The following is a 19,740-nucleotide window of genomic DNA, read 5'->3' on the forward strand; positions in this document are numbered from 1 at the left end:
GATTTTTGGCAAGGATGATCTCCTCACCACAGAGATCATCCTCACAAAAAATCAGCCCATTCCAAACATTTTTGCCCATATAAGACAAAACACGTTGTTTATATGTGTGTTGAAATGATTGTCGTTTGAACCTGACCCACATATATATATATATATGATGTAAAATTTTATTTAATTATTTATTATTTATTTGATAGACATTAAGTATGTTAGTTAAAAAAATTAAATTAAATTTTTTATTTTTTAATATTAAATTCTATGTTTATATTTATTGTTAACATATTATTACTTATATTAGATAAATAGTCTTTTTTTTTTTAAATATTATTTTTAATTTTATCCAACAAATTCTAGACATCAAGTTACCAAATAGTTCAACATTTTAATAGTACAATTAGATAGCATAGCATGTTACCAAACAAAATATTTAATTCAGTAAGTTGCTTTACCAACAATAACAACAATTTTCTCTTAACTTCAACAATTTAATTCAACATCAGCAATTTTACATACAACTTTTCCAAACAGAATTTTTATGAGGATGGTCTTTAAGGTTTGGATTATGTACCATATGATGTTGGGTTGTCTAATGTGAAATCCTTGTGAACTCCACAAGTAGGGGTACAAATAGGGAATAAAACATTAATCATATAATTCAACACATAAATTCAAGTTAGTTAAATTTTAAAATTATTAAAATATCTTTGTATTATATTATAGTGAATGAAGGGTTAGTATTGTCTACACAAATCCAAATTACTTGTTATTTTTATTTTATTTTACATTAAATGATATAACATGTTATGTAGTTAAATAATTTATGTGAAGTTTCTAGGCTGGTTTACTAAATCGGTAAGAAAAGAAAAACAAAAAAAAGGTGAATAATAAACTCGAAGGACCCACTGTCTAAATGTTCCGCATGGACGGAGATGTAAAGCACATAAAATTGAAGAAGAACCCCCCCCCTTAAATAGACATTTTTTTTGTACCATTGGTCAATGCATTTTAATTTGAGAGTTTAGTGGAATCGTGGAAGTCCATTTTCGAAGCTTTTGACCATGCCAAAAAAGAAGTTCAAAAAAAAAAAAAAAAACCTAGGCCATGAATAATCGAGGGATAAGGTGTCGTTTGAAGATATTTTTTAGAGAAAAAAAAAAAAACAAGGATTCTCAGCACGCTGAGGATATTTCAGTCACTTCCTATCAGTCTCTTATAGAAGGCCATGGGCAAAGTGGTTTGAAAATGCATTGGTATCTTAAATTTTCCCCAAAATCCAAAATCTAATTAATCCAAAAACCAGATTTTAGCAATGGTATAGAACAACCTTACAGCTTTGGCCCAACAAAAAGTAAAATAGCAGATATCATATAGGTGCCAAGAGGGCTTATTCAACATCAAGAATATATAGTGAGGTACCATAAAAAGGCACTATAGATTGATGGTAACAATCCAAATAAAAACAAACTAATGTCAAGAATGAGACATTTCAACTAGGCTTCCAGCCTCATCTATGTTCATCTCTATTCCTTTCTTGAGGAAATCTGAGTACCATTGAGCCGATGCCTTGGGTTGTCTTGTCAACTCTTTGTCTTCGAAATCTACATGAATTAGACCGTAGCGATACTGATACCCACTGAGAAGCTCGAACACATCTAAGAATGACCACACAAAGTATCCCCTGGTGTTTGCTCCACTCCTACATAGAACCAACACAATCCACACTCTTTAAGAAACATATTTCCACATTTTACTGTGTTGGTGAAGAAGGTAGAGAAACGGCACCTAATTGCATTTAGTATGCCTTCGATGTACCCACTTATGTAGTTGATCCTGGCAGTGTCGTTAAGTGTCTCATTCTTTGGTCCTCCATAGCCTGATATGACAAACACAATCAAGATCAACGAGGATCAATTCTCATAGTTTTAATTTGTTTGATCATTGAATTCATATAAGAACATTGATGATTATTTTGGTTTATTATGAAATGGTCTGGCCAAAATTCCTCGACTAATATTCAGTCTAGATTTCGACAAGGCATATCTTAGACCGACGTTTGAGGGGTGTTTATTTTTATTTTTGGTTTCCCACTTTCAAAAGTAATTTCCGGAGTCTGAAGCATGTTTGCTGGGCACTAGGCTTTTGGATTCTGGCAAAACTCAGAAGCCAAACAGTGTCCAAAAACCAAAGCTACGTGAACCCACTTTTGGCTTATCGCTTTCTTGGGAAGCCAAATGGGGTAAAAATTATGGGATGTTGAACACTTCTTGAACACTGTCACCAAACAATCTATGTCATAAATATACAATTCTTACAGAAGTGATTCATATAATTATATAAACACTTGAGTTGAAACTGGAGCTGCGCCAAATTGGGCCTTTCATGAACCTACACCCAAACTCCCTAGACATATGTTTCAAGGTTTACTCGTAAAAATGTGTAGAGAGGTGAGGACAATATATACCATTTTCGTGAATATAGACAGGAGGATTGCCATAATAGTCCCTGAAGTATTCGAGCAGGCTCTTTAAACCCGATGGACTGTAAGGTGTAGAACTTGGCACAAACTGAGATGTGGGTGTTTCGTCTTTGCTATCCGCAATGCAGCATCACATCATTAATCAAAATTACAAAATTTTGCAAGTCTGACACTTCAAAATACTACAACAACAATGCCTTGTCCCAAAAATTTGGGGTCAGCTAAATGAAACATGTTTCTCCATTTCACTATGTCCAAAGCTAAGTCTTAAGATTATATTCTCAATTTAAGGGAAGTATGGCGAAACCTGAAATTTTAACAGCCATGTCGCTATTATAGTCTCCATGGCTAGTGGTCGAATTTTTTGGGTTATCTTCAATATAAGTCGTATGGTAGAAATTGAACCCAAAGAAGTCGAATGACCCTTTTACTAGTTTCGATTCATGTTTGGTGAAAGATGGGATCCTTGAGCCAGCATTCTTCTTCATTATCTCGGGATAGTCTCTGAACACAAGGGGATTTAGAATCCTGCAGTTTAGAGGATTTAGTCAAATTTGCGGGGGAAACAACGAAAATAAGAACACACAGTAAAAAAAAAAAAAAAAAACAGTAAGATTTACTTATATGTATGTATGCATGTGTACGCATATTCTTACCAGCCCATGAGGAAATCTGTGGCTCTTTTGGATGCCATAAGATCTGCAGTTGAGTTTGTGAAAGGGGAACACCAGAAACCATAGAAATTCAAACCTATCTCACCATTTTGTTTTTCCTACCAAATATCAAATGGTTACGATCAAATCGTTGAATTGACTTTTGATCGATGAGGATATTGTTATTGGGGAGATGTTAGCATTTTTCACCACGTTCACTATCCAATAACACCCTTACTTATATTGTCTTTTAGTAAAAATATATAAGGTTATGTTGACTTTTGGTATAATAAATGTTTGTTCACATAATAAATGCATCGATTGCTAAAGTATTTAGTGCAAATAAGACATTTAAATTTAAAAATTAAAATACCCTTATGTGTATTATGTAAAAGACAATCATTTGTTATATGAACAAACATTTATTATGTAAAAGACTAACATACTTTTGTCTTTTGTACTAAAAGACAAAATGAGTTGCGGTATTGCTAGAAAGTGAATGTGGTGTGGAGAATGTTAACGTCCCCATGAGGTAATGGACGTTAGCATTCCCCATTGTTATTTATGTATCTTTTATCTCAACAGTTAATTGGGGTTTTTATCTAACACTTACGATAAGTTTCTGTTTTGGAACCTATTAAAAACAATGTATCGACTGTTAAGCTCATTATGGGAAGAATCATGATTTTCCAACTAGAAAATCTTCACTCAGGCAATACTTGGCTTACATGGCACGGACACGAAACCATAGATCCTATTCTCGGGATACACAAGTGTAATCTTGTCAATCGAGTATTGACCGAGTAAAGACTTTCTAATTAGAAAATCAGCACTCTTATGGGACTTGAGATAGACAGGGGGATGCCAGGGTTTCATGTCCCATGGACATAGGCTTCAATGCCGAATCACGTAAATCTTGGTGTTCTTCTACTTTGATATTTATTCGCTTTGCTTTTTTTCTTTGTTTGTTGTCTTGAACATGTACCTCAAAATATATTAAACAGATATGACCTATCGATGGACTCACTTGGTATTTTTCTCTGTACAATGCGGTCGCGGATGCATGAGCTAGCAAGGCATGATGTACAGCTATGTATGGTTCCACTGAGGAGTTTCCAGCACTGCAATTACTGAAGCTGCTTGGATATGAACATCGCTGAGGTGGAAATAATCCGGTGTCGTAAGATGCAATACCCATTATATTGGGCTCATTGAGGGTGGTCCAGTGGGTGATCCTATCACCGAACTCCCTAAAGCACACATCTGCATAGGCTGTGAAGTCTTCACTGCAGATATAAAAACAAAGCAAAATAAAGAAGTCCATGTTATATTAAATGTCACAGACTTGGTTTTTTTCCTCTCTTGATGATCCATTTCCCTTCAGATTGTGCATGGAGAATGATTTTTCCTGAAAAATATGATTTTTGGGTGTATGATAGCATATTTTCCCTAGAACCCATTTTGCCGCCCAAAACATTTTTTTTATGGGAGGAAAAACGTTTCCCACCCCATGACGACACCCCCAAGGAAAATGATTTTCCCACCTCTGAATGCTTTTCTCTCAAGCTTACCCCCATCCTCGATATAGGGGAAAAAAAAAAAAAAAACTATTTATGAAAATTTCTCATGTGCTACAAAACGACGGAAGTCATTATACCATGAAATTCACTTTCCCATGCTCGTTTTTTCTGAGAAAGTCACATTCCCTTGAAAACAATTTAAAAAAAAAAAAAAAAACAAATTTCCCTTAAAAACAAATTCCCTCCAATCATATAGAGCTTTAGAAAAATGCTAGAAGAGAAGGTGAACCACTTATATTATTTTTGGGCTCAACCATCCTTCATATTCTTCTTCAAGTACTTGGGGAAGATCCAAATGGTACAAGGTAGTATGTGGCTCAATTCCTACAGTTTCATGAAAGGAGTGACAAGAAAGAAACTAATTGAGATTTTTATTTTTTTAAATTTTTTTGGTAGTCACAATGTAGCAACAACAACAATATTCCAAAGATTTCGGGTTGGATCTCTTCTTCCTTTACTTTCTTATGAGTGATTTCTTTTGCTCACAGCTCAACAGCCAGAATGAGCTGATTTTTGGTGAGAATGATCTCTATGATGAGGAGACCATCCTCACCAAAAATCGGCCCATTCCGAAACTTCTAACCCCATCAAAGGAAGTTCATGAACCGTAAATCATCAATCTTTTTGTAAATCAGTTTTGATGGGGTTAGAAGTTTATCAATGAGATGCTTTTCGATGAGGTTGGTCTCCTCATCATAGAGATCATTCTCACCAAAAATCAGCTCATTCCAAAAATTTTAACCCCATATAAGACAACAAAATTGGGTATCATGTAGGTTGCCCTTATTAATTCCTGGGGTACTTTTATAATTACCCATATTTAAAAGGGTTGTTTGGCCCACATTGCTTGTCACATTGACAATCTAACAACAAGTTCTTCTAGATTTCATGAAAATATTCATGTTAAAAATAAAACGTATTAGAAAAAATGTTTTTGGAAGGAAGTCTTTTTAGAAACCTTCTTGTGAACCTATATTTAACCAACAATCATAACATTTTTTCCAAACAGAATTACTAAATCAGGTACATGTCCTTACAACACTTTGCTCTTAAGAAATTTATGTGCTAAACTGATGAACCAAAGGAATGTTGCCTCGTTCATTAAAAAAGCAAGTTGCTAGAGAAAATTAGGAGTTTGGATTTTAAGTGCTTTTTAATAAGGGAAGATTACTTAAAGGGCCCTCGTGGAAGGGTTTCTTTCTAAATAGTCGTCCCTAAGTTTTGCGCATTAGCTTTAGTAAATTTTTTCTTTCTTAATGGTTCCTTGTATTGTCGAGTTCATAATTTTTATTGTCGAACTTGACACTTTTTTATTTTATGTAGAGTTCACATTTTTTATTGTCAAACTCACAATCATTTATTGTCGAGTTCACCACTTTTTATTTACTGTCGAACTAGGCCTTTTTAATTACTGTCGAATTCACCGTTTTTTAAAATAAAAAGTGGTGAACTTGACACTGGTAAAACCCACTCATTTTCAATTTTTGAGTTTTTCCGACTAAAATGCATGGAAAGATCGACTAAAAACTCGAGATAACGACTTATTTAAATGATTTCAACCTAAAAGCATCATTATTGATTGATTTTTATCTAAAAATTAAGAAAAAAAAAAGTGAAAAACACAAGTTTTTTTTATACATACATTTTCAAAATATTTGAAAAATCTCTTGAAAATGGCTTATTCTTCTTTCTTATATCATTTCTAACGGAATGGAGTCTCCGAAACTCCATTGAGGTGTCAAAAATCCAATATTAGGATGAAAACGATGAATTCAAACGATTAAGGCATTCAATCGTGAGAAATGTGGGAGATGAGGTCCAGGGACCATTTAGAAAGAAGAAATTGACTAAATGTCCTGCCAAGCAACCATTGAAAATTTAGGGATTATTTAGAAAGAAGTCCCTCCACGAGAGTCCTTTAAGTAATTTTCCCTTTTAATAAATGTGGCACATCCCATTGGTTCATAAGCTTAGCACACATTTTTTTTTTTAACAGTAGATTAGTTCTCAAAATAAATGGTTTCTTTTAGTGATTTTTAACTTTACCTATCCATTTATCACTTCGATAAAATTTCTATTACTTTTATTTGAAAAAAAATTATTATCCAAAAAACCTTTATGATATGTTTCCATTTTGTTAATTTTTCATCAAAAGATTGTACCATGCTTGATGAGTTCGTCGATGAGATTGTTGTAATATTCAAGGCCTTTTGTATTAATGGCTCCTCTCCCATATACAATAAACAAACATTGTAATGTGCATTAATACGAAATAAGGGCGTCTATGTAAAAAACCTTTAAAACAAGGGATTTGCCTGCGTTTTTTAGGAAAACGCCTCTTAAACCCACGAATTTTTTTGTTTTTTTTTTTTCTCTCCAAAATGTCGATCGATTTTAATGGCGTCTTCTCATAACAGCCACAAAATCAAGAGCATGGGAGGCAATCTTTCAAAAACCGCCGGAATTTTTATATGCTCAGATTTAACGCCGATCGATTGGAGGCGTTTCCAACGGAAACGCCTTTGAAGAAGGAAGAACCGATGGATTTTTCTTTGCAAAATTTGAGGTAATTTTCTTCAATCGTCGAGGCATTTCCAACGGCCATTTAGTGAACCGCCATTAGAAATCCCAAATCAAGGCTCCGCCATTAGAGAGACGACGAATCGAGGCGTTTTCAACATGGATTCTGCGCGGGTTCCAATTTGGCGGTAATTTTTCGTTTCCTCTTCTCCTCCCTCACTCTCTCCCACTCCCACTATATATTTCTGTCCCATTCTCTAATTCTCCCATTCTCTAATGATTTATCAAGGTTGAAGACGAAGAAGAAGAAGAAGAAGAAGAAAAAAAGTAAGAAGAAAGAGGGTTTTTTTTTCAAAACCCCAATCTGTCGATAGTTGGAACAGGTAAAATTTTTTTCCCATTTTCTATGTATCAATTGGTTTTCTATGAATTTTTTTTAATCGTTAGGTTCAACATTAATTCGAATTAATTTATTTTTTTTTTCAGAAAATTTTATTTACAGTATTTGGTTGATCAGAGAGAACCAAGTCTCCAAAATTTCTGTTGTATTGTTCGCTCTAAATAATGTAAGTAGTCACCCCTCTTCTCAAACCCTTTGTTGCTCTATTTTTCAATTTTTTTTTAATATTTCTTTTAATTTGTTTATGTTTGATGGTAATTTGTGCTGTTTTTTGAAGAAAAATGGAAGGTGTTTGAATATAAAATATTATAGATGATATTTATATATGTAATGTACATTAAATCTTATACATATTTTTATCAAATCGAATAAAGATCAAATTGGGACCGATTAAAAAAATACTATTTTTTCTATTGGATCATATCTGAGAAGAATACATTATTTTGGAAATTTGTTTCTTTTTTCTTTCTTATTTTCATATTTTTATACTTGGGTAACATCTTGGATGGACTACACCCCACAACCCAAGTGGTTTAATGATCCTAATACCTAACAATTTAATTAATTTGCTTTGATTCAGTTATTGAAGTTAAGCTAGAATGAAATATAGCCAATTAGCTGGATTAATAGACTGAACCAATCAGTGAGATCTTTGGGCTGTAGCTCAATTGTTACTCATTAATAGCCCACGTGGTATGATTTTGTGCATGATTCCCACACTTTGCACAGTGCTTCTATCATATGCTGCCTTTAAATCCCTCCTTAATAAGATGGAATTTCATTGTGGGATTTCGTATTATAGATGGTCAATATGGATGGTGATTGTGACTCAGATTCTTACCATCATAGTATGTTGTATTGCAACTGGCTATAGATGGTTTACTGTGATGAACAACATTGACTTTAAGGAAATCTGTGGTAGCATAGGAGGACAAGATACACCAGATTTACTGCATATCGATGTTGCGTCAAGGTTCAAAAGACTAAAATTTTTACTAAATCTTAAATTTGGCTTTGGTGTTTTTGTATTAGAGATCATCATTGTAATGCTATTCCCTGCATTCTTGACTTTGTTTGCTGCATATGTGATAAGAGTCATTAAAAAATGCTTTGGGAAACAAAGAAACAGTGAAGCCATAGATTTGGTGAGAGAAAAACAACTCTATATCAAGTGGAATATGGGATTAGTACGCTGGAAACAGAAGAAAGCTGATGACGATATTAAGTGGATGGTCGAGAAATTTAAAATCGATTACCAAACTCATATCTTCCAATTTTTTTGCAAAACTGCCCCATCTCAAGAGTTACTAACTAACAGACTTCAATTTTCATCACAAGATAGAGTATCTTGTCTTTCGATGGTTATCCTTGTAAGAATGGCCATTGTTTCTTTTATCAACGAACTTAACGGTATGAATTAGTGGAAAATGTAACTATTTGATAAAGAATGACCTACTATTATGAATGAGTTGATTCTGCAAGATTCATTCGATTTCATACCTATTGTAAATTAGATATTAAAGATATGCATGTTTCCTAACCTAAACTCTTTTTTTGTGCTTATATTCTGTTATTTGATTCCTAGTCAGTTTTTCAAACAGATCAATTTAATGACTAAATCCATTCCACTGTTACCTATCCTTTAGATAGGATTTATAACTTCACGTCTGATGTGATTGAAGCCTTAGGTTGAAATTATCTGCCATCAGATTTATATTTGCTCTTTATCATGAAATAGTTTAAAAAAAAAGTTGGTGGCTGCTTGTTTCAAATGGTTAAGTACATACCTTCTGCCTACCAAATTTTGTCTATTCCTCCCCTGTACTCATTTTGTAAACTTTTCTTAAATGATTAAAAAAAATTGTTAGATAAAAAATCATATAGCTATTTTCTTTTTGGTATGTGTAAGCATCAGTGAATGCACTTTATGATAAATTTGGCAACTTATAAGAAGTTGTGTTTCCATATATCTGAGAACTGTACATATAATTGAATTATGTTGACACATTGGGGAAGCTTCATTTTTTTTCACTCCCAATGTTTCTTTTTTGTTCACTTATGCCCTCTTGGTTTCCCACTTTTCTCATTGTTCACTTTTTTCCTCACCTTTGGCCCCACCTTAAATGATACATTAATTCTGCTTCCATATCAATCCTTAATTCCTTAACTGTACATATAATTGAATTATGTTTATTTTTACTTTATTTTTTTTCACTCCCAATGTTTTTTTTTTCTCATTGTTCAAAATTTTTTTTTCTAATAAGTTCATTTACTAATGCTTACAATTCTGCTTCCATATATCACATACATTAATTATGTGATATATGTGATCATATATCACATAGCAATATGATCACACTTGCATCAAAAGTGGTTATATGCCAATTCATATACCTTGGTTATGTCATATGATAGGATTATATATCATTACAAGCTGGATTGGAAGATAAATAGTTCTAACCTTGTTCGTTTTACCAATGCAACACTACAATATGGTATGGGAAGTAAGACACCCATGCGCTCATCACGAACCCTGCTACATGCATTTATGACTCCCATGAGAGATCCGAGAGGTTTGCTTCTTTTCATACCTCATCTTCATTTATTTATTATTTAAATCATTATCTAACTTAACTCATTCTATAAATAGCTCACTCTTAACTAATCAGATTACACCAAAAGAAGAAAGAAGAAAGAAGAAAGAAGAAAGAAGAAAGAAGAAAGAAAATAATAATAAAAAGAAGCAGCCATGGAACTACAACTAGTTGCCAAGGTCTTCTTTTCACTTGCTTTGCTTTGTATATTAACTTTGTTTCTTCGTCTCTATAACGCACTTTGCTTAAAGCCAGAAAGGCTACGTTCAAAGCTCAAAAAACAAGGTATCGATGGTCCTCAACCTTCCTTCCTCTATGGAAATATTCCTGAGATGAAGAAGATCCAATCGATGGTTCCAAAGGGCCCACAACAACAACCCATCACGAATCACGATTGTACTTTCATTATCTTCCCATATTTCGAGCAGTGGAGAAAAGAATACGGCAGAGTATTCATGTTTTCACTGGGGAACGTGCAACTGTTGTACGTGACCCACCCGGATGTGGTGAAGGAAATGAGCCTCTACACATCTTTGGATTTGGGGAAGCCAGCATACCAACAGAAGGAATGAGGGGCTTTGCTTGGACAAGGCATCCTCACCTCCAATGGTGCAATGTGGGCTCACCAAAGGAAAGTCATTGCTCCTGAGTTATACATGGACAGAGTTAAGGTAATTAAATAATAATAATAATAATAATAATAGAGAGATTCTATTGCCACACCTACTTTTGCTAACGCCACCCCAATATGCTTGCTCATTCTCAAGTCATGATTTACATATGAATTGGGGTGTTGTTAGCAAAAGTTGGTGTGACAATAGAACCTCTATAATAATAGGCTTTGTGCTTGTACTTTATTTTTTCTTCTTTAATTATGTTTACTAATGATATAGTTAATATAATTGAATAGCTATATATACTATTATTGTAGGGCATGGTGAACCTAATGGTGGAGGCAACCAACATTCTAACAAATTCATGGGAGACTAAAATTGAAAGTGAGGGTGGAGTTGCTGACATAAGAGCTGATATGTTGGTGAATGATGGAGAGGAGATTGTTAGGGAGTCTGAGTGCCCATATTGCAGAAGATTGTTTTGTGCACAGTGTAAGGTGCCATGGCATTCGGAGATGGTGTGCGAGGAATTTCAAAGCTTGGATGAGAATGACAGAGGAAGAGATGATCTTAAGGTCATAGAGCTTGCTAAGGATAACAAATGGATGAAATGCCCCAATTGCAAGTTTTATGTGGAAAAGAAAGATGGTTGCTTACATATCAATTGCAGGTTAGTTTGTTTTCATTAATTTATTTCCTGACTTACTCCCTAGCTATAGCTACTACATAAATATTGCATTCTCTTTTGCTGGGAGATTGGGCTTTAATTAATTTGATGATGTTCATACATATAAGTAAATTAAAAATCTTTTATGGTTGCAATTTGTTGCAGATGTGGATTTCAATTTTGCTATCGATGCGGATCCGAGTGGACTCAAACCCATAGATGTTAATTTGATCACAAGGGGAGCTTTGAGATTTTGAAGGATTATAGTTGGGGAACAATTCAAGGTCCAGTAATGTCAGTACCTTATTAAATATAAAACTATGTATGCTGGTGTGCCTTGGAAGATTAAGGTTGATGTTTTTATTATGTTTAATTTTCTTACTGTGCATGGAACTAGTTCAATATTTTAATTTAAATAGGAAGCAAATATGTATCAAGTCAGTTTTCATTCCCAAGAGAGTTTCTATTGTTAATTTGTCCACATTAATCTCTATCAGACCTTGCCCTACCATGATTCAGTGATGTAGCGTCATTGGTCCATTCTTTTTTATATGATATTTGGGGCCTTACTTCAATTATGGACTAGACCAAAGTCTCATGTAGGCACATTGTTACAGATTATTATTATTATTATTTTGTGATTTGATACAGCATTCAACGTGGATTGAACTAAAATCTAGATTTGAGCAGGCACGTGGATAGCGACAAGCTGTGTAACAAAGACACAGACATGTGCATAGGTGTCCTGCATTGATATGTTGTAGAAAACCATGACTTAGGTGTCCTGTATAATAGAGGTGTCGCATTAGTTTCTCATGATTTTCTCCAATCCATGACTTAGGTGCTAAACAAATATTTAAAAAGATGGACGTAGGTGCCCTGGAGATTGGAGATTATCTTGGTACTCTCTTTATTTCACTCTCTTCTTATCTCGCCTATATTTTATGCTGTCTTTTGCTTTAGTTCACCTTTTTTTGTGCTGTCATCTGTATCCCATTTGATTACTTTCAGCCATTGGAGCAATCTTTTTTTGTGTATTGTTTGAACTACTCAAAATAGGAATAAACAAACACTATAGTATATTTCATTTGCTGGTACAGGTGCTTAATCAGGATGAGACACCTCTATTATACAGTTTAGTCTTCGAGGAAGGTGTTGTTAATGATGCTACATCAGTGGTACTTTTTAATGCAATCCAGAGTTATGATCTCACTCACATCAATTCCAAGCACTGCCTTGCATTTTGTTGACAACTTCTTATATTTATTTACCATAAGCACATTGTTAGGAGTGTTGTGTATCTCTCTCTCTCTCTCTCTCTCTGGTGTGGTAAGATAAGCCTTCTTCTCTTTCTCTTGCAGAGTGGTCTACTTAGTGCATACGTTATTAAAAAATTATATTTTGGCAGGTTTGTTAATGACTCCACTGTTTACTTCTTATAGGCTATATCTTTAGAGTTATGTTTTTGTATTGGAAAATTTCTTTCTCTGTGTACCAAGTTAAATGTTGTTATCTTTACTTTTGGTACTTGGTATTTGGTAAAACAGTTTCCCTTAACATTTTAGGAGGTAAAAATTGTAGTGGTTACCCCGTAGACTGCAGACTGTCTACCAGCCTCAGTGTAGCACATGTGGTGCATGTGCAAGAGAGTAGAACCTACCATTCTGTAAGGCTCCACCCTGTCTATGTATATCACATTTGGCACATCATCCTTGTAGTCTAACTGACACCACCTTCGTTTTTTTTTTTTTTCCATAAAAGCTAAACTAAGACTTAGTAGCAATTAAATTAAAACTTGTTTGCAATATATGTTTCCCTACCCTCGCTCCCAAGTCCCCTCTTATACCACTCCCACTTTGTTCAACTAAGTTTGTAGTAAGACTGCTTCAACAATAACAAGTGTGAAATGGTGGACCCTCCTAATGCACCAAGTTTGAACTAGCCTTTTGGGGATTTGTTTGTTAATATTAAGACAATGAGATGAGCTCTAATCATTGACTGCATGTATCCTTTTTTCTCAGATCGAACACAATTAACTCCTATTAATTGTGACCAACCACAAGCCTTATCCAAATCTGTTTGTAGGAATATGGTCCTTTCAAGTCTTCCATTGGTGATAGTCAATGAGGTAGCTAGCAAGATGGATTTACATTTAGGGAATCTCCATTTACTTTATAAAAGGTTGCTCATTATTTAAGTCAGACACTTGGCAAGTATCTTGTCGGTGAAGTTGAATGTTTTTTTACTAGATGGACTTGGTTGTAGTGGCACCCTTGAACTTTCAAATCAAGGTTATTAATGTGGGGTTGATTAATGTAGGAGTTGTTTTTATGACTAAGCTGGGATTGAACCATGTCCTGGTTAAACTAACTCCGAAAGGATAGGTATATGTGAGTTTGAAACTTGATATGGATAGATATGGAACCTTATGACATTGAGTGGTATTGCAGGTCTCTGTAGTATTGTAAGTCGAAATTGCAGGTTCATATGTTAAAATGTATGCTAAGTGGACAAATCGGGTAAATAAATAATGGCCATCTTGTTTGATTTTATCCATTTATTTGTTTCTTTGTATTTCAGGGTGATCTTTAATGGTAATATGCCGAAAACAAGTGAGAGCATTCATTCACAAAAAGGTACAATGTGATTTTCTTTTACTTTCCATACTTCTGCATCACTTTCGCTAAATTGTTAAGTAGATTACTTACCCAAAACAACGAACCTCACGATATCCAAGTATTTTGGTTGTATATGATTTATGGCTTCACCATTTTATTTTGCCAGAGTGAGCATGGAGATGGGGTGGAGTATGGGAGATGATTGGCTTCAAGTGAACACTAAATCCAAGAATCATATCACATTTGTTTATAATTCAGAGAGTTGTCTCTTTTCTTATAGTGAAAATATTCGTGAATGCGTAATTTATTTTTGGATTTCATAGATACATTTTTGGTAGATTGTAGCTTATGTTTGGTAAAATATTCATTTACAGGTTGTGGTATCTTTTTATAAACAAGTGATAAGTGAAATTTGTAGTGCCAATAGCAGCTTTTTTTATTTATATAATTGTAGTTTTTTTTGGAATGAATATTTTATTAATATTTTTTTTACAACATAAGAGGCGGTTTTGAACTGCCTCTAATGTTGTTTTTTTTTTAAAAACTAATTTGTTATTAAGGGCGGTTTTCAAACTGCCTCTAAAATATAAAAACTGCCCTCAAATAATAATATTTCGAGGCGGTTTTAAAATTATCCTTAAATTATTATTATTAGAGGCGGTTTTCAAATAGCCTCTAAAATATAAGAATTGCCCTTAAATCATATTCTTTAGAGGCGGTTTTTAAACCGCCATTAAATTATTATTATTAGAGGCGGTTTTAAAATAGCCTCTATAAATATAAGAACCGCCCTTAAATCATATTCTTTAGAGGCGATTTTAAAATCGCCATTAAATTATTTTTATTAGAGGCGGTTTTCAAATAGCCTCTAAAATATAAGAAAATGCCCTAAAATCATTATTTAGAGGCGGTTTTAAAACCGCCCTTAGTCGGCCACTAAAAGGAATCAGCGACGCCACTATAGTGGGCGGTTTGACAAAACCGCCCTTAATCATATTGGAGGCGGTTTAAAACCGCCTCTAAATACCTCATTTTTTGTAGTGATGATATTTATGTGAGACTAATTACTTGTAGTTCGCAAGTCTTAAAATAATGAGTCAAGATCCCCAATGGTGTCCCGTTCCTATAACAATGTTAGGTGTCTATGTGTCACATTTTTTGTTAGTTCAAACACATTGGGCTGCGTGCATGGCTTGGTTAAGAGCCCTAGGTGTTGCAAACTCCAACAAAATGTGTCATGTAGAGAGACACCTTACCTTTAGTATGGGAATGGGACACAGCATCGGATCTTCAGTCTAAAATAATACCTTTAAAAAATAAAATAAAATAAAATTCCACCTTACTCCCATAGCTCTTTTTCTCTGTCTTTGAATTTTTGTTGCTTCAATATCAAGGAATAAAGATGATTTAAGTTTCCAATAAACTCAACTTCTAAAAAACCTAGAATAATGTTAGACTGATTTGAGTTTTGAGAGATGAAGAAGAATGAGTACAACTATTATTTTTTGAAGTGCAATCATATACATGGATTGTAATTTGCAAGAAAGATTTTTATATGATTAAGCAAGACAGGTCCAATAATCCTACTTGGGAGGAGCCTTGACCAAGAGATAGAGAATCTATAGGCTTCAAGACCCATATCACTCATGAGCTTCACATCTTCCTGCATTTTTTTATGAAAAAATGGACCATTTGATTAAATAGGTCTCATCTAAGGGGCTAACACAACAAAAGATCATACTAAGCAGGTGTGGGCTTGACTGATTAAAAGGGTATTTTTCCACAAATCAAGCAGTATATAATTAGAAAATAAATTAGTTGAACGGTTGAGATTAACAGCATCATATCACATTGCAAGGCCATTTGCATTAGTGAGAAGTGAGAACTATATAGATGTTGAAGAGATTTTTTGCTCGCAGAAAAGTCAATTCAAGATTTCATAGAATCTTGGATGGGCCCACACGCAAGAAGCTTAAAAGGGTAATCTTCTAAATTGGGGATATGCTCAGTACACATGGGTTAGTGTGGTTGATTATCTCACGTTCTGTCAAATTCTGGATTGAATTTTTTGTGATCAATTTTTTTATTTGTGAACGTTGTTGTTTACACATTGATAGGTGCGTTACAAGTAAAAGTTGACATGTTAATAAAAGTTGGTATATATATATAGGCCCTGTTAAACACCCTACGCTTTACTCTACGTGTTTTGTCCTACATGGGTTAGAAGTTTTGGAATAGGCTGATTTTTGGTGAGGATGATCTCTATGGTGAGGAGATCATCCTCACAAAAAATCAGCACATTCCAAAACTTCTAACCCCATAAAAAATGGTTTACAAAAAATGGACGGTCCACGATTTTTCAACTTGTAAACATGTGGCTAAAAATTTCGGAATGGGCTGATTTTTGGTGAGGAAGATCTTCTAATTGTAGAGATCATCCTCACCAAAAATCAGCCCATTCCAAAACTTCTAACCCATGTAGGACAAAACACTTTTGGTAAAGCGTAGGGTAAAGTGTAGGGTGTTGAACATTTCCCATATATATACCCTACGCTTTACCAAACGTGTTTTGTCCTACATGAGTTAGAAGTTTTGGAATGGGCGGATTTTTGGTGAGGAAGATCTCTACGGTTAGAAGATCCTCCTCACAAAAAATCAGCTCATTTCAAAAATTTTAACCCCATGTTTACAAGTTGAAAAATCGTGGATCGTCCATTTTTTGTAAACCATTTTTGATGGGGTTAAAAGCTTTGAAATGGGCTGATTTTTGGTGAGGATGATCTCCTCACCATAGAAATCATCCTCACCAAAAATCAGCCTATTCCAAAGCTTTTAACCCATGTAGGACAAAACACATAGGGTAAAGTGTAGAGTGTTGAACAGACCCTATATATATATATATAAGGAAATGTTCAACACCCTAAGCTTTACCCTATATTTTAACAAATGTGTTTTATCCTATATGAGTTAGAAGTTTTGGAATAGACTGATTTTTGGTGAGAATGATCTCTATGATTAGAAGATCATCTTCACCAAAAATCAGCCCATTCCGAAATTTTTAGCCCCATGTTTACAAGTTGAAAAATCGTGGACCGTCCATTTTTTGTAAACCATTTTTTATGGGGTTAGAAGTTTTGGAATGGGCTGATTTTTGGTCAGGATGATCTCCACACCATAGAGATCATCCTCACCAAAAATCAGCCTATTCCAAAACTTCTAACCCATGTAGGTCAAAACACGCTTGTTAAAGTGTAGGGTAAAGCTTAGGGTGGGGAACGAGACCATATACATATAGGGTCCGTTCCCCACCCTAAGCTTTACCCTACACTTTAACAATCGTGTTTTATCCTACATGGGTTAGAAGTTTTGGAATGAGCTGACTTTTGGCGAGGATGATCTCCTCATCATAGAGATCATCATCACCAAAAATTAGCTCATTCCAAAACTTCTAACCCCATTAAAAATGTTTACAAAAAATGGACGGTCCACGATTTTTCAACTTGTAAAGATGGGGCTAAAATTTTTGGAATGAGCTGATTTTTGGTGAGGATGATCTTCTAATCATAGAGATCATCTTCATAAAAAATCAGCCTATTTCAAAACTTTTAACCCATGTAGGACAAAACACGTTTGTTAAAGTGTAGGGTAAAGCTTAGGGTGGGGAACGAGACCATATATATATGGTCTCGTTCCCCACCCTAAGCTTTACCCTACACTTTAACAAACGTGTTTTATCCTACATGGGTTAGAAGTTTTGGAATGAGCTGATTTTTGGCGAGGATGATCTCCTCACCATAGAGATCATCCTCACCAAAAATTAGCTCATTCCAAAACTTCTAACCCCATTAAAAATGGACGGTCCACGATTTTTCAACTTGTAAAGATGAGACTAAAAATTTCGAAATGGGCTGATTTTTGGTGAGGATGATCTTCTAATCATAGAGATCATCCTCACCAAAAATCAGCTAGAAGATCATCCTCACCAAAAATCAGTCCATTCCAAAACTTCTAACCCATGTAGGACAAAACACGTTTAAGTATATGGTAAAGCTTAAGGTGTTGAACATTTCCCATATATATATATATAATGTTCAGCAACAAACATTTTGACAAACATTTTGGCAAAACATTTTTCAAAACATGGGTTAGAGGTTTTGGAATGGGCTGATTTTTGGTGAGGATGATCTCTACGGTGAGGAGATCATCATCACCAAAACTTCTAACCCTATCAAAAATGATTTACAAAAAATGGACGGTCCACAATTTTTCAACTTGTAAAGATGGGACTAAAAATTTCAAAATGGGCTGATTTTTGGTGAGGATGATCTTCTAATCATAGAGATCATCCTCACCAAAAATCAGCCCACTCCAAAACCTCTAACCCATGTGTTGAAAAATGTTTGTTGCTGAACGGGACCCATATATATATATATATATATATATATATATATAAATTTTATAATTTTTATTATTACACAACATGACATTGGAGAGTCAATTACCTTGTATTTATGGTAACCATCAGAGGTTATATCTGCTGTGCTTTTATCTGGCATGGCACCTCAAACATTTATGACAAACAAAACAAATTAAGTAATAAATGTTTGGAAAATTTTCAAATAATTACAGGCATTTTTATTTATTTTGAAAGTATTACAAAGATTGACTGAACCATCAAATATAACTGACACTTAGAGAACGGCTTGTCAACACGGAAAAAACTTTCCGTATTTCTAAAAATTTAGATTTATATTAACCGAAGATACATCTATGGATATTGTAAAAATTTCCCATAAATATATAAATATGTCAATAGAGATATTGTAAAGATATTTATAAATTAAGATAAAATAACCAAAGAAATTATAAACATATATAGTGATAGTAATATTGACCCTTGTGAGTATGAATGTCCCAAATGCTGGGTGTCCTTCCATCTTCACTTACTGCTCCTTCAATCTGTATTCATCAACAAAACTATGAAACACAATTTGATGATTCTCTTTCTTTTTGTATGTTTTTATACACCAACCTGATAAGCAGAGCTACCAGCACCGAAGACAAAGTAGGATGGGAAGTCATCTCTGCTAAATTTGGAGGAGTTTTGGCCCAACCCAACTACTGCTAAACTTAGCAGAAGAAATGCAGAGAAGAGAATTTTCATCTCTAAATCTAGCAACAATTCTTGCAAGTCACTTGTGGAACATTATCTATGGTTGTGTTCTTTTAAAGTGATCAACTTTAAAACTTTATCTACAATTTGTGTGGTAGTACCGACACAGATACAGACACAGACACAGACAGAGACAGAGACGGGGGTGAGCACCTTTTACTGATAAATAATGAGAAAAAGACAAAAGCGATGGATAGTTTTAGGGGGAAATTACTTAAATGAGCCTGGATGCACAGGGACTTCTCTTGGGGGGAACACCTTTTACTGATTAATAATGAGAAAAAGACAAAAGCGATGGATAGTTTCAGGGGGAAATTACTTAAATGAGCCTGGATGCACAGGGACTTCTCTGGGGGGAGCACCTTTTACTGATTAATAATGAGAAAAAGACAAAAGCGATGGATAGTTTTAGGGGGAAATTATTTAAATGAGTCTGGATACATAG

At 34.3% G+C, this 19,740-nt stretch overlaps 2 protein-coding genes across 11 annotated transcripts; one reads left to right on the forward strand and one right to left on the reverse strand.

Moving 5' to 3' along the window:
* Positions 1 to 1,470: 1,470 nt before the first annotated feature.
* Positions 1,471 to 19,398, reverse strand: LOC147395987 (cyanidin 3-O-glucoside 7-O-glucosyltransferase (acyl-glucose)-like). The gene is made up of 12 exons (XM_086449756.1): positions 19,155 to 19,398; positions 19,018 to 19,081; positions 18,625 to 18,683; positions 15,710 to 15,785; positions 6,872 to 6,943; positions 4,946 to 5,033; positions 4,157 to 4,415; positions 3,133 to 3,248; positions 2,784 to 3,004; positions 2,462 to 2,593; positions 1,783 to 1,873; positions 1,471 to 1,696 (listed from the first exon to the last, which is right to left on the reverse strand). The coding sequence occupies exons 1-12, from the start codon at positions 19,284 to 19,286 to the stop codon at positions 1,471 to 1,473; spliced, it is 1,536 nt and encodes a 511-aa protein (XP_086305882.1). The 5' UTR covers positions 19,287 to 19,398.
* On the forward strand, positions 7,074 to 14,554 carry LOC147395988 (E3 ubiquitin-protein ligase RSL1-like). 10 transcript variants are annotated; one of them, XR_015180376.1, is made up of 12 exons: positions 7,074 to 7,417; positions 7,519 to 7,612; positions 7,716 to 7,795; positions 10,045 to 10,402; positions 10,479 to 10,894; positions 11,155 to 11,507; positions 11,670 to 11,788; positions 12,346 to 12,405; positions 12,605 to 12,704; positions 12,866 to 12,912; positions 14,085 to 14,140; positions 14,289 to 14,554. XR_015180376.1 is itself a non-coding variant. In XM_086449921.1 (3 exons), exons 1-3 carry the CDS (start codon positions 10,838 to 10,840, stop codon positions 11,728 to 11,730), a joined length of 471 nt encoding a protein of 156 aa, XP_086306047.1. In that variant the 5' UTR covers positions 10,479 to 10,837; the 3' UTR covers positions 11,731 to 11,798. The 10 variants fall into 10 exon arrangements, 1 of the variants encoding a protein (XP_086306047.1); XR_015180375.1 differs by having other exon boundaries at positions 12,605 to 12,682; XR_015180377.1 differs by lacking the exon at positions 12,866 to 12,912.
* Positions 19,399 to 19,740: the final 342 nt, after the last annotated feature.

Source organism: Akebia trifoliata, chromosome 8, assembly GCF_017979445.1.
Source record: "Akebia trifoliata isolate Shusen 1 chromosome 8, ASM1797944v1, whole genome shotgun sequence".
NCBI lineage: Eukaryota > Viridiplantae > Streptophyta > Magnoliopsida > Ranunculales > Lardizabalaceae > Akebia > Akebia trifoliata.